At 41.8% G+C, this 13,693-nt stretch overlaps 1 protein-coding gene across 3 annotated transcripts in view; it reads right to left on the reverse strand.

Moving 5' to 3' along the window:
• Positions 1-13,693, reverse strand: part of Eif4g3 (eukaryotic translation initiation factor 4 gamma 3) — a 230,731-nt gene that overhangs the window by 153,198 nt on the left and 63,840 nt on the right. For all 3 annotated transcript variants that reach the window (XM_087906998.1, XM_087906999.1, XM_087906997.1), the window contains exon 3: positions 7,490-7,618. In XM_087906998.1, coding sequence (XP_087763124.1) covers positions 7,490-7,618 — 129 coding nt within the window. The remainder of the gene's footprint in view (positions 1-7,489; positions 7,619-13,693) is intronic.

A 13,693-nucleotide genomic window follows, 5' to 3' on the forward strand; every position in this document is an offset into this window, starting at 1 on the left:
GATCTGTTTCACTGCCTTCAAACGCTTGGGAACAATTGAACTTTAGTTCGAAACTCATGAAGACCTGACCCGCACAAAAGGGAAGCACCTACAATTAATCAACAGTTAAAGCCTCAGAACATAATGCGGCTCTACCACCAAAAGCTAGAGAGGACACAGCCACAGAAGGAACACCTCTTGCAGCACTGCACAAATATGGTTTCAGTCAGATGAAGAAACAGCCTCCGTGTGTGTGTGTGTGTGTGTGTGTGTGTGTGTGTGTGTGTGTGTGTGTGTAGGACAGGGGCTGCGTGCTCCCTAGGAAAAGTGGTTCAGTGGTGGAGCACTTACCCGAGATGGGTGATGCCCTAAGTTCAATTCTCAGTACCAGAAAAGATAGATAAAAGCTGGGAACTGGGGATGCTGACTTTGTTGTCTGCCAAAGATGCTATCTGAAAACACGAGTCAAAACATTCCACCTATCAAATCAATCTGTCTCAATCTACAAAATGAAAATAACCACACCTGTGTCACAAGGAGCCCTGAAACCTTAAGTGTTGACCATCCAGCTATCATCCTGGCAATGGCAACCTGGAACTCAGAGTGCCTGTGCTCTGTTGTGAATAAGTTCTGTTGTGATCTAGGAAGAACAGCTTTCAGTATTTTAGATTCAATTACTTTAATATTTATAAAGTCAAATATGCCTACCACCAATCTGAGGAAGATCTGGTGTGTTTTAGAATTTAGCCTTCTGACGCCTGAAGACTGAGTGCTCCTTTGGGAGCCCTTATTGCACTACCGTTCAGTGTGACGTTATCCTTTTCAAAGATCCCAGAGAGAGGGCCACTCTTCAAGAAGTCTTTACTCCTTACAGCTTTTAGAGTTCGGACAAGCTTAACAGAAGACAAAAATCTCTTGTGTATGTACCTACCTTTTGGGGGGGGAAGGGGCGGGGTTTCGAGACAGGGTTTCTCTGTCCTGGATGTCCTGGAACTCTATAGAACAGGCTGGTCTTGAACTCACAGAGATCCATGTGCCTCTGCCTCCCGAGTGCTGGGGATAAGGCGTGTAACCATCATCGCCCTCTACCCACCTTTTTGATAGTTTTCTTTTTTAATAGAGATAATGCAAAACTTTGTAATCCCTCTTTCTAGTACTTCGGTATTTGTCTACAAATAGTTTCTGCCTTTACTGATGCTCAAGCTGCTCTAACTATGCTCAAAGCAGAAGAAGCAGATCAGCTCTCCATACATCTGATCATCCCAGGCTAGCCTCCAGTGCCTAAACTACTTCCCCCCTTCAAAAGGTTGCCAAATGGTTATGTAAATGAGCCAGCTGGCTTCTGAGTCATCACTCCTATTCCCAACTTCTCCATTCTCAGTGTGAACCTTGAATAGCTCTATGAGCCCTTAACAGCAGTCAGAATTTCAGTCACCTCCTAAACATGGAAACTGGTCAGCTGACCTCCCTCACTCCAGGGGAGAGGCAAGTGACAGCTGTTGTTCAAATATTGGTTTCTATTACCTGTCTACTTGGTAACCCCAAACATTTCTCTCTAAACCTGCTCTAGTTTCCTAAAAGAAAATCTTCATGTGTGTACAATGCTAAAAGCTTTGCAACAGGCAGGAACAGGCATGGTGGCACACAGCTATAATACCAACAAGGATGAGGCAGGAGGATGGAGAATGCAAGCCAGTTTGGGTTTTACAGCAAAACTGTTCAAACAAGCAAGCAAACAAAAACAAAGCCTACTGCCAAATGCCTCTTTAGCAATCCCATTCCCTGGGCAGGCTCGAGAACAGTCAGGTGCTGATGCTCTGAACCCAGGAAACTACAACCTGAACGCCATGTCCTCTTAGTCCTCTGAGGCTAAGAACAACACCAGGAAAAGTAAAAAAAAAAAAAAAAAAAAAAGTACAAAGAGGGCATATGACACTAAGGAATAACTTGGATTATAACCAGTGGCAATAACAAAACTGATACAAACTTCAGAACTTATCAATGACGGGCATCCCATGATGCTGAGCACTGAGGAGGACCTTGGTCTAGAACTTCATTCCCAATCACTCTAAACACCTAAGTTTTTGCACCACCACCATTTCTATCTCACTTCTGCTGCTGAGTTGATATCAGCTGCTTATTGCAGTATTCATTTCTAGATTACATCAGCCTCATGTAATCATTTGGCCAATACAATAAAATGATGTTTTGAATACCCTCTCTTTGAAATACCTTGCTGCATGGTGGTGGCACATGCCTTTAAAAAAATCTATTGAGCTGGGCATTGGTGGCGCACGCCTTTAATCCCAGCACTCGGGAGGCAGAGGCGGGTGAATCTTTGTGAGTTCAAGACCAGCCTGGTCTACAAGAGCTAGTTCCAGGACAGGCTCCAAAGCTACAGAGAAACCCTGTCTTCAAAAACAAAAACAAAAACAAAACAAAACAAAAAAATCTGAGGCGAAATCCAATAGCTTGAGAGCTATTGTGTAGGAAAAGTAAATGTGATCCATCAGATGGTAGACGGTTTAGAAATGATCTTTGCACTTGCAAGGCAGAGGAAGCCCTAGACTAGGAGGCCATGCTAAGTTACAAGAGAACCTGTCTCAAAAGAAAGTGAAAAAGAGCTTTCATATACTGCTCTTTGCAGTTCATGAACTTTCAAATAACCTTCCTGTTTGCTTCCTTTAGAGCCAACAGTCCTTTACTGAATTGTCCTGCTCCACTCCCTATACCCCTGACAGCTATCCCAGCAAACCCAGCTCCTCTCTGAGTGTGATGCTCATTCCCTCTGATGATCTTCCCTCTTGGGTCCCGCTGGTCCACCCCAGAGCTGCCTGCTCAATCACATGCATGCAGAGGGTATTTCTGCGAGAAATGTTGGCAACACTTGGAGTGATCAAACTGACTTCCTAATCTCTATAGAAGCAATCTGTTTCAGGACTGCGGCTCTAGCTCAGTGGCAGAGCACTTGTATCACACGCTGACCCCCAGTAGGGCACTCAAAAGACAAAACACTACCCTATTTTGTTCTCCTTTCCAAGATTCACCTTTATATGCTGATTTCTCTGAGTGGAACTATCAAAAACAATGAATGAGTGAATGAATGAATGAATGAACAAACGAACGAATGAATGAATGTCTCATTAGTTCTAGAAAGTGGCAAACTTAGGCCAGCAGCATCAGAGCTACGGGAAGTACAGATCTACATGAAATACAAGTGTCCACAGAAGGAAACCTGCATGGTAAAGGAAGGCTTTTTTGCTTGTTTGCTTGTTTGAAGTAACTTACTCAAAATACCCAGGGATAGGAAGGCAGTGGGGGGGCAAGAAGAGTCCCCAGTTGTATTCAGAAAAAGTTGTTCTTTCCCCCCACAGAATTTAGGTAAAAATGAGGAGCACCAATCAAAAGCTGATCCCACATAAAAGACAACAAGGAATGTCTATGAAATCACAATGATTGATTCTTATAAGGTCATTTCATTTTCTAATTTTCTAGATTTCTAATATGAATTCTACCTGCGTAGGTGAGGTAGCTTTGCCAAGCAGAACCGTACCCTCTGGGCTCACTATGTGCCATCTGGGTAATAACCAGTCATTACTCTAACAACAGTACTTAAATATCAGGCAGGGAATTTTCTACACCACTGGGCTATTTTTGCAACTATGAGAAATGCAATGCAAGGAAAAGCACAATGAGATCAGCATCTGAAGCTGGCTGGTCTGCACGTTAGCTCATGGTCAGGTAGAAGATTGCTAAGGTGAGGCGCCAGCAGGAGTGCACGGTAAGTCCTGCGTTATAAATACAATCGTGCGGTCCTGTGAAGAAAGGAGCGCATGGGCCAAGTCTTGCATTATAACTACAATCGTAGTGTCCTGTGAAGAAAAGCTAAAGAAAACAGAGCAGTGGCAATTTCCCTAGATGTTCTGACACATTAAAGCCACCACAGTTACACATAATGTGAACATACCACCAAAAAACCCACTGAGTTGTTCCAGGGGTTTAGAGTTTATTCATTGTTTTTTGTGTTTTTTTTTTCTTCATTTTGGGGAACTTGGCCTAGAATTCCTGATCCTCCCATCTGATCCCCAAGTGCTGGAATTACAGTCATGAGCCACATTAGCAGGATACTATTTCCTTATGTTAATAACAACTGTGAAGACAGAAGGATGACAGCACTTGTTCTAGTGGAAATTGACAGTATACTGTAATTCCAGGCAGGAGGATTGTGAGTTCAAGGCCAGCCTAAGTATGGTAAATTCCAAGCAAGCTTGAGCTACACAAGACCCAGGCTCAAACAAGAAAAATGGACAATAGCTTTTGAAATTTTTTTTTAAAGATTTATTTATTATGTATACAGTGTTCTGTCAGTATGTATGGAAGTGATATACTTCCTCCAACGAGGTCACACCTATATGAGCCTATGGGGGCCATTTTCCTGAAACAACCACAGCCTCCATCCATTTGGCTTGCAAGCAAGCCCACTGTGCATTTTTAAGTTGATGATTGATGTAGGAAAGTCCACCTCACTCTGGGTGGGGCCATCCCTGTGCTGGTGATCCTGTACACTATAAGAAAGCTGAACAAGGCACAGGGAACAAGCCAGAAAACATTGTTTCTCCACAGCCTCTCCTATATTCCCTGCCTCAAGGTTCATGTTTAAGTTTCTACCCTGCCTCCCTTCAATGATGTACTGGAGGTTGTAAGCTGAAATTAATCCTTTACTCTCAAGTTGTTTTCGGCCAATGTGGTGCTTTGAAAAGAAATGGCCCCCAAAGGGAGGTAGCACTATTAGGAAGTGTGGCCTTATTGGAGCAGGGGTGGAAGTGATGGAGGAAGTGTGTGCCATTGTGGGGGCAGGCTCTGAGGTCTCATATAATCTCAAGTCACGACCAGTGGGACAGTCTACTTCCTTTGACCTGCATATCAACATATAGCAACTTAGCCAGTACCATGTATGCCTACACACTGCCATGTCCCAGTGATAATAGAGTGAACCTCTAAACTGTAAGCGAGCCACCATAGTTCAATGTTTTCCTTTGTAAGAGTTGCTATGGTCATGGTGTCTCTTCACAGCAATAGAAACCCTAAGACAGTCAGTGTTTTATCAAAGCAATTGAAAGCAAACTAATAATATACTATATTTTTTAAAAAATTGCACAAAGTTTAAGAGTTCCTTTTGCATTTTCTATGTAATGAATTGTAAGTGGAGACTGCTTATTCGTTTCCTGGCTGCCCAGAACCGAATAACCACGCAGAAACTTTATTAATTACAGCACTATTTGGTCAACAGCTTAGGCATATTTTTGCCTAGCTCTTGTATCTTAAATTAGCCAATTTTTATTAATATATATATTGCCACAAGGCTGTGGCTTACCAGTAGGTTCTGGAGTCTGTCTCCTTCAACAGCTACATGGCATCTCTTTGAATCTGCCTACTCTCTCTATCTTTGTTCAGACTTCCTGCCTGGCTTTACTCTGCTAAGCCATTGGCCGAAAAAGCTTTATTCATCAAGCAATAAAAGCAACACACATACAGGACATCTCATATCATTTCCCCTTTTCTGTCTAATTAAAATAGGGTTTAAGTTTAACATAGTAAAATTATATATAACAAAACAGGTATTAACCAAAAACTACACTTATTATTTAGTCTATTTGTACTTGAAAAGTTTCATATCTAATTTATTTTTTATCATGACTAAGGAAAACTATAACTATATTCAACTCTTCAAAGATCCTAGAAGGATATAATATTACCTAAATCAAAAGAAAGTGCAAAGCATCTTTATTCATTAACTAATAAAAGAAAAGCAACACATATACAGGAGGACATCCCACATCAATGAGAACTGTATTTCAGTATGCGGCTGACTTATAGAGCCATTTGGAAGTTTTAATTTTAGTGAGGAAGAGGACAAAAGGAAATTCTGCAGCAAGCACAGCTTGTAGCACAACTTCCACCACTGGTGACTCCTAACCCATTCATCTAATCTCGCTGTAAGGCCTGGACCATTCGCACTGCAGCAGCTCTTTGTTAGAGATCAATGTAAGAGAACAAAACTTTCCCAACATTCTATAGGACAAGCTTCTAGCAGGTTCCAGAGGAAGGACTGTGAGCAAGCTCAACTGTGCAGCACTAGAGACCCTTCTACCATACGGAGTCACAGTTTTGACGTCAGCCCTAGGGACGGGGTTTTTTTTTTCTTCACCCATCTGCCCTTCTTATACCCTCAGAATCCCTTCTTTTCATTCAACCCATCTCCACTAAAATCCATTATTCTTAATTCATTATATTCAATAGTCCCTACTCAAGCTGCTGCAATATTTTCTCTTGATGAGATTCAGACTAATACACCTTAATTACAGGTTAGACAGTTCTGCCCAAGAGCTAAGTAAGCGAGAGTTTAAATAAAGATTTATTTATTTTAGTATATGAATGCTCTATTTTCATATACAACTTTATGCAAGAAAAGGGTATCAGATTCCATTAGAGATGATTGTGAGCCAGCATGTGGTTGCTGGGAATTGAACTCAGAACCTCTGGAAGAACAGCCAGTGCTCTTAACCACTGAGCCACCTCCCCAGCCCTTAAATATTTAAAATTGAAGTTCTATTATATAAAAACAAGCATTTCACAGAATGCATGAAAAATTAATTCATATAGTCCTTAACAAAGTAACAAATTGATTATGATCTAGCAAATTATAATTCCTGTTGGAAACATAAACTATGATTAATAACCCTAAACGTCATAATCACCAGTTTTAGAATTGTTTTTATTAACTTTAGAAGCTTCCTAATAGTCAAGTTCTAAAACGCTTAAACTATGAAAACAAGTTTTAAATGGAGGCTAGAGAGATGGCTCAGTGGCTACTAGCACTTGTCACTCTTCCAGGGGACCAGGCTTCCTTTCCCAAAGGTTTCCTAAGTCTAGACCACTCTCAAGCACAAAGGAAAGAAGATGTGATCATAGGACAGTATCTAGGGAAGGGCAAAGGATGCAGGAGATCTAGTGATGCCATAAAGTAGGATGAATAATTGTGCTTCCCATCAAGCAAAACCTGCTGAGAGAGTCCTGATACAAAGCAAACCCAAGAACTCCTGAAGGAAAAATAAATAAATAAAAAACCCAAGTTACCCCATAAAAAAGGACAACTGCCTTTCACAGAAGCAGAAAAGCACTGTCCCCTCCACCAAAAAGAAACGGGAAGGGCAGAGGACACTAAAAGGCAGGTTCAGCACATCTAAGAATCTTCTCTTAACTAGTTTTAGAATCGCTGACCAATTTCTCAAACAAATGGGAAGAACTAAATATAAAGTCAGTTTCTTTTTTAATCACCCCAAGACAAAAAGTTTAAGTTCCAGCTGCCAGCAGACACACAGGACAGGGACCCAAGCCTTCAAGAGCTCTGCACTAACTGCCAATGAGTAGAGTCAAATTTAGAGAAATACAAGGATTATAAGGAAATGCCTTTTAAAAGAAAACAACACAGAAAACCTGCATTTCTTACTTGAGAGAGTCCAGGGGACGATGCATGTCCCGGGGGCGTGGCCGCAAGATTGGGGTGCCCCTTGTTTATTTCATGTGCTGAGTAAGGGGAAGGGGCTGGGGGTCCCGGCTGTCTTGCTACCTGTGTTACCTGTGAGGAAGTCAAAGAACAGTAGATTAGTGACCCGATCTATGATTACAGCTGAAATTATTAAACCTGAACTCTGTGCCTCACAAATTACAATAACTAGTACTAGACTGAAGAGCGGTTTACTATCTTGATATATAGTATCAAATATATGAATATTTCCATGTTTGATAAATTCCTAAAGCATATAGTCTCCAGACAAAAGCAAAAACCCTAAAACAAAAATAGCTAAATGAAACTGTATCTAGCATTTTACAAAGACACAGGAAATCAATGGCTATGGGAGTGGAGAGGAGAGAGCGGAGGCTCAGCTTTTCTGTAGTGTGAGGTGAGAATCACAGGACTTGTTTGTCGAGACTCTCAGAACAGCCCCTGTGATGGCTTTTTTATAATCCCAGCACTCTGGAGGAGAAAGCTGAATTCAGGGCTAGCTTGTGCTCAACAAAGACTTTGTCTCAAAAGAAAAGGGAGAGGCTGGAAGAGGGCTTTTGTCTAATACGTCATCAAGCCTGGGGGCAAACCTGGGCAGCACATAAACTGGGCTTGGTGGTGCTGGCCTGTAACCCCAGCTCTTCAAAAACGTGGGTAGGAAACAGCAGGAGTTCAAGGTCATCTGTGGCTACCTAGCAAGCTTCAATTCAAGGCTGGCCTGGGTTCCATGATGCTGTCTCAAAACAAAACAAACAATTAAACAAAAAAATGTAAGATGGTGTGGCCTGGGCAGTATATGGAGCCGCTGGCAGTGGGACCAGTATCTAACTCTAATGCATGAACTGACTTTGTGGAGCCCAGTCTCTATGGAGAGACTGGGGGGTGGGGCAGGGAAGACACCTTGGTCCTGCCTCAAAGAGGTGATGGGACACACTTAGTTGACTTCCCTAGAGAGGTCTTACCCTCTCTGAGGAGCAGACAGGGATAGGGTGGGGAAAAGGGGGAGTGAAGGAGAGGAGAGGGGGGGAACTGGAATTGATTATTTTAAAAAAATAAAAAAACTGTAAGACAAGGACAAAAGCAGCTATATTTCGTAGTAAAAACTGACTTGAGACCCACTTGCTGAACTTTAGACGGCATGAAAGCACACCTGCAAGTCAATGAATTATAGTAGCTAGCACTACTATAAAGTCCTCTGCCTGACTACAGGTTAATCTAAATGTTCTGAGGCAAATGCGGCTACACTATTCTATGGTTTAGTAGGTTGGATTCAATGCATTTTCAATTGACTCGAGTAAAGCACTTGCTACAGAAGCATGAAAATCCACACATGATTTGCAGCACCCACACAAAAGACGCAAGGTCACTCATGCCTGCAAACCCTGCTTTGGGGGAGAGAAGGGCATGCAGACTAGGAGCTCCAAAGCTCAACAGTTCATCTGTCTAGACAACTGGTAAGCCCAAGACTCACTAAGAGAGGGCCTCCAAAAGTAAGGTGGACAGCCATGAGTAGGGCCTGCTATCAGTCTCTGCTCTCCACATAGTCCCACACAGGAATGTGTACTGTGCATACTGTCATGTATGCACACATGCGCGTGCACGCACACACAAACAAAATCTAATACACCTCAGCTCCCCTGGACATTCTAAGACTTACTGAAAACTGCAGCAGACTCGTAAGTTTTCTTTTCCTTCCTTCCTTTCCTTCTTTCTATATTTCTTTCTCTTTTTTATATTCTATTTTATTTTATTTTGAGACAGGGTTTCTCTATAGCCATGGCTGTCCTGAAATTCGCTCAGTAGATCAGGATGGCCTCAAAATCACAGGAATCCTCTTGCCTATACCTTCCAAGTACTGGGACTAAAAGCATGTGCCATCACAGCCCAGCTGACTTGTGAGTTTCTCCTCAAGATTTCTACCTAAAAATAATCTCCTGTAAAATCAATGACATTTGATAGCAACTCAGGAAGATTATGCAAATTAAACTGTTCATTAAGTTAACTGGTTCATCTATCAAGCACTATCTTAACTAATTTGATCAAATACAGTAATTTAGAACTACCTCAATATGCTACCATTTTCAAATAATAATTACAATGTGTGGTGAGGCAGGAGCCTGAACACGAGAATCCTTTCTTAGGAAACATGGGGTAGCTGACCAGACATAACCACATCTGGGAAGAATGGCCACTAGGGGGCGGGGCCAGGCAGGAATGTGGAGTAGTAACATAATCCTCTCAACTTCCACTAGAAACCACAACTGAGGATTCTGTAGTTAAGTCACCTCAGCAGTATCTCCAAATTGAGGCAATGCAGATGCATTGTTAAAAACCCACACAAAGCACTTCTTAGTCATACGTCTTTAAGTCTGATGAAAACACATACTTAAGCGCACAGTAACTCTTTACTCCCCACCAAAAAAAAGTCTGACATCACCCAGAGTCCTATCAAGTATATTACTCTCTCTTTCAGCAGCAAATTGTCCCTATAAAGGTAAAGGACAAATGGCATCCATCAAAGTCACCGCTCATTACTTTTCTCTAAGACTGGCTGGCAGGCTGCATTTGCAATCCCAGACAGAAGAATCAGGGATTCAAGGGTAGCCTGGGCTATGTGCAGAATTCCAGGTCACCATGTATCACATGAAAGGTCTTATTTCCAAGAGCCAAATAAATGAAATATAAAAACCAAGGACTGGAGAGATCGCTCAGCAATTAAAAGCACTTATTTCATTTGCAGAAGACCCAGATTGAGTTCCCAGCATCCAGGTGGTGGTTCCCAACCATCAATACTGCCAGGGGATCCAACACCTGCTTCTGACCTTTGAGGATACCAAGCACACACATGTAGACACAATACATGCAAACAAAATGCCCATACACATAAAATAAATAGCTCATTAAAATAAATAAAAAAACAAGCACTAACATTCAGATGGTCTCAGTCCCACAAAATGGCTACATTTAACCAGGGCGACAGACAGGTGACTGAGTTTTGCTTTCAGATGTGACAGCCCTCACCAGTTTCCTACCATTCTTGCTCTTCCCTCAGAATATGTATTTTCCCAAACAAACAGATGCTAGAAAATAATGAAAGCTGATCTATGCGAGAAATAGTATGGATCTGCTGATATGACCAGTGGACAAAGCACACGGAGCCAAGAGACCCAACTTTGATGTTCAGACCCATGTGGCAGAAGGAAAGAACAGTCATCCACTATCTGTGTGTTGTGGAGCATGCACACCCACGCATACACAGATAGACACAGAGTAAATCTAAAATATGTACACATACAGTATTCCCTAAATGAACTAGTACAGTAGATACTAAGAAATCTTATTGAACATCATGACAACTTTCAGTTCTGATATCACCATTCATCCACGGGAAGGAAGAACTGACAGATGGGAGGATGTGAGGAGGAAGGCGCTCTCCCTTTTTCTGTTCTACACTTTATTAGGTTAGGCTACTTGCAATCCCAGGTATTTCAGTACATTTTGACCTTTTAGAAGACAAGTAACTCTTGCCACCAGACAGCCTCATCCAATTCTAACAGATGTGGTGCCTCACTGCTACTTGATATACCACGGCTGGTAGATATCCATGGGAGGGAGGTCTGCCTGTATCCAAAGAGAAACAGTGAAGGAGGAGTGGATGGAGTGGGGGTGGAAGGAACTGGGATGAGGAGAGGAAGGGGAAGCTTTGATTGAAATGCAAAAACAAAATGGATGGATTGATGGACAGATGGACAGAGAAAAATCAAACTATCAATTCCATTGAGTCCTCAAGTGATACTTAAGCACAGAAAAAAGCAGACCCCATATGTTTTATGATGAACTCAGAACAGGGCTCAGTTATGAAGGCTGTACAAAGAAGCAGATAAGATGTTTACTTTGTTAAAATGTACTTTTTGTTTATTTTTGTAAACAAATTATTTTATTTGTCCTGTTTATGTTTATTTTGTAAGTATGAAATCAATGAAAAGGGGATACCTCTGTACTACTATTTATATGAAGCAGTGTTTTCAGAACTAAAACTAGATTATAAAATCAAAATAGCAATCAATTCTGGAAAACACTAAAGATGCTCTCTGTGTCCTCTGGTATCAAACATTTAGACAAGATTTAATTTCTTATACAAAATTAAGTTCAAACATTCATTTGCATGAAAATTTGATTTTGTCTTTAATACAACGAGAGAAACAATGTGTGTGTCTGTGTATACCAAAGAATTGCTTCCAAAATTTATTCATGACTATTGGTGTGCTGGTCTGGAAAAAAAAAAATGACCCCCAAAGGTTCACAAGTAAGCAGCACTATTAGGAGGTGGGACCTTGCTGGAGTGGGTGTGGCTTTGTTGGAGAACTGTAAGTCACTGGGGGCAGGCTCTGAGATCTCAAATGCTCAAGTTACACCCAGTGTGACTGTCTCTTCCTGCTGCCTGCAGGAATGTAGAGTTCAGGATGTAGAACTCTCCAACTTCTTATCCAGCACCATGTCCACCTGCATGCCGCCATGTCCCACCATGATGATAATAAACTAAACCTCTGAATTGTGAGCCCAGTTAAATGTTTTCCTCTATAAGAGTTACCATGGTCATGGTGTCTTTTCACAGGAATGAAATCCTAACTAAGACAGTAGCAAATATTTACAAAACTATTTTATATATCTATAAACCAGAACCATATAAGAAAATTCTAACATGGAAAGGAGTCATGGGCAGATAGGTATTAGAGTCACAGCAGTAAAGATAGAGAATGGGTGATAAGAGTTGGTGAGATTTGTGTGCAGTAGTATATAGTCTTTATGTCCCATCAGTCAGTCAGGATGTGCATGTTTAACACTGGTTGTTTTTGAACTAAACATGGTGGTACGTGCCTGTACCCATCTACTCAGAAGGGCCAGGCAGGTGGATTGCTTGAGTTTATTTCAGTCTTGGCACTATAGACCTCCATTGACCTGCTACTCATGCTGACCTAAGACATGTAAGTGCATTTTTCCTTAGAGTCTCCGTGTGAAGATATGAATGGCCACCAACGTGATATGCAGACCACACTGGCCGTAAACTTGAAGCCATTCTCCTTACCCAGCCTCCCAGGCATTAGTATTATACCTATGCCCAGCTTGTACACTACATTGAAAGTTCTAACTTCATGAAAATTAGAAATCCTGTGAAGTTGTGGCTTGAAGTACTAGGTCTGGGGAAGTGCTGTTCTGAAATGAGAGGCAGGACAGACGTGAGGAAAGAGTAAGCGAGAGTTACGATGCAACATCTACCAGATAGCTGTCCAGCGGGAGTAATGAGCACCTGCTGCATCTGTATGAGCTTGAGGAGCTGGGTCAGACACAACAACCTAGGGATGGGTTCATTATCAATACTACAGATGGTATCTAGACTAATTACCAAAACTAGTGAACAAAGACTTCTGAAAATGACACAGGGCAGAGGGCTGACATTAACTTCTGGATCAATGTGGTCAGTGTAACTGCAGTGGTTAAGACCATATGCTCACTCCAGGTAGTCATTGGGGTTTCTATCTCTCCTTAAAACTATACAAGAAAAAAGAACCAAAACTGTAGAATACATCAATAATGTCTGCTAAAATTAAATTAAATCTCAAAATTACAAAAGTGATTAAAGGGTTATCACAATTTCAGCTGTCCCAAGAGTAAAGTAGATGTCACAGCAGAGAAAACAGAAGCAGAAGCTGTCCAGTTGTCTACAAGCAGGAGAATGAATACATCATGGTCTCGGGGACTGCATCACGTCAACAAGACTAACTGCTTCTACCATGCTACTGAGAACCAGCACGGGGCCAAACACCGTGAATCAGGCCTTCCAGCTACAGATAAGGTCCTGCCTTCCTTCTAGATCCTTACTAGGAAGTAGGGCCACAGCAAATAGAAATGGGTGACTGCAGAGTGCTGCTCAAAACCAGCAACAGCTCTGAAGAGGGGAGAACCCACGTGTTCTTAGGAAGGGAAAGGCTGAGTTCGGACTTATAGGTAAAGACTATTGTAAAAAGAAATGGCAAGAGTTGCCATGGCAAATCTTATGAAAAGAAAAGAGGTCTATGTGGGGAGGGCTGTGGAAGAGAATTGCCCAAAGAGAAGACCGAGTTGAGACACTGGCAAGCCTGGTGGAGA

Source organism: Myodes glareolus, chromosome 6 (assembly GCF_982192425.1).
Source record: "Myodes glareolus chromosome 6, mMyoGla1.1, whole genome shotgun sequence".
NCBI classification, from domain to species: domain Eukaryota; kingdom Metazoa; phylum Chordata; class Mammalia; order Rodentia; family Cricetidae; genus Myodes; species Myodes glareolus.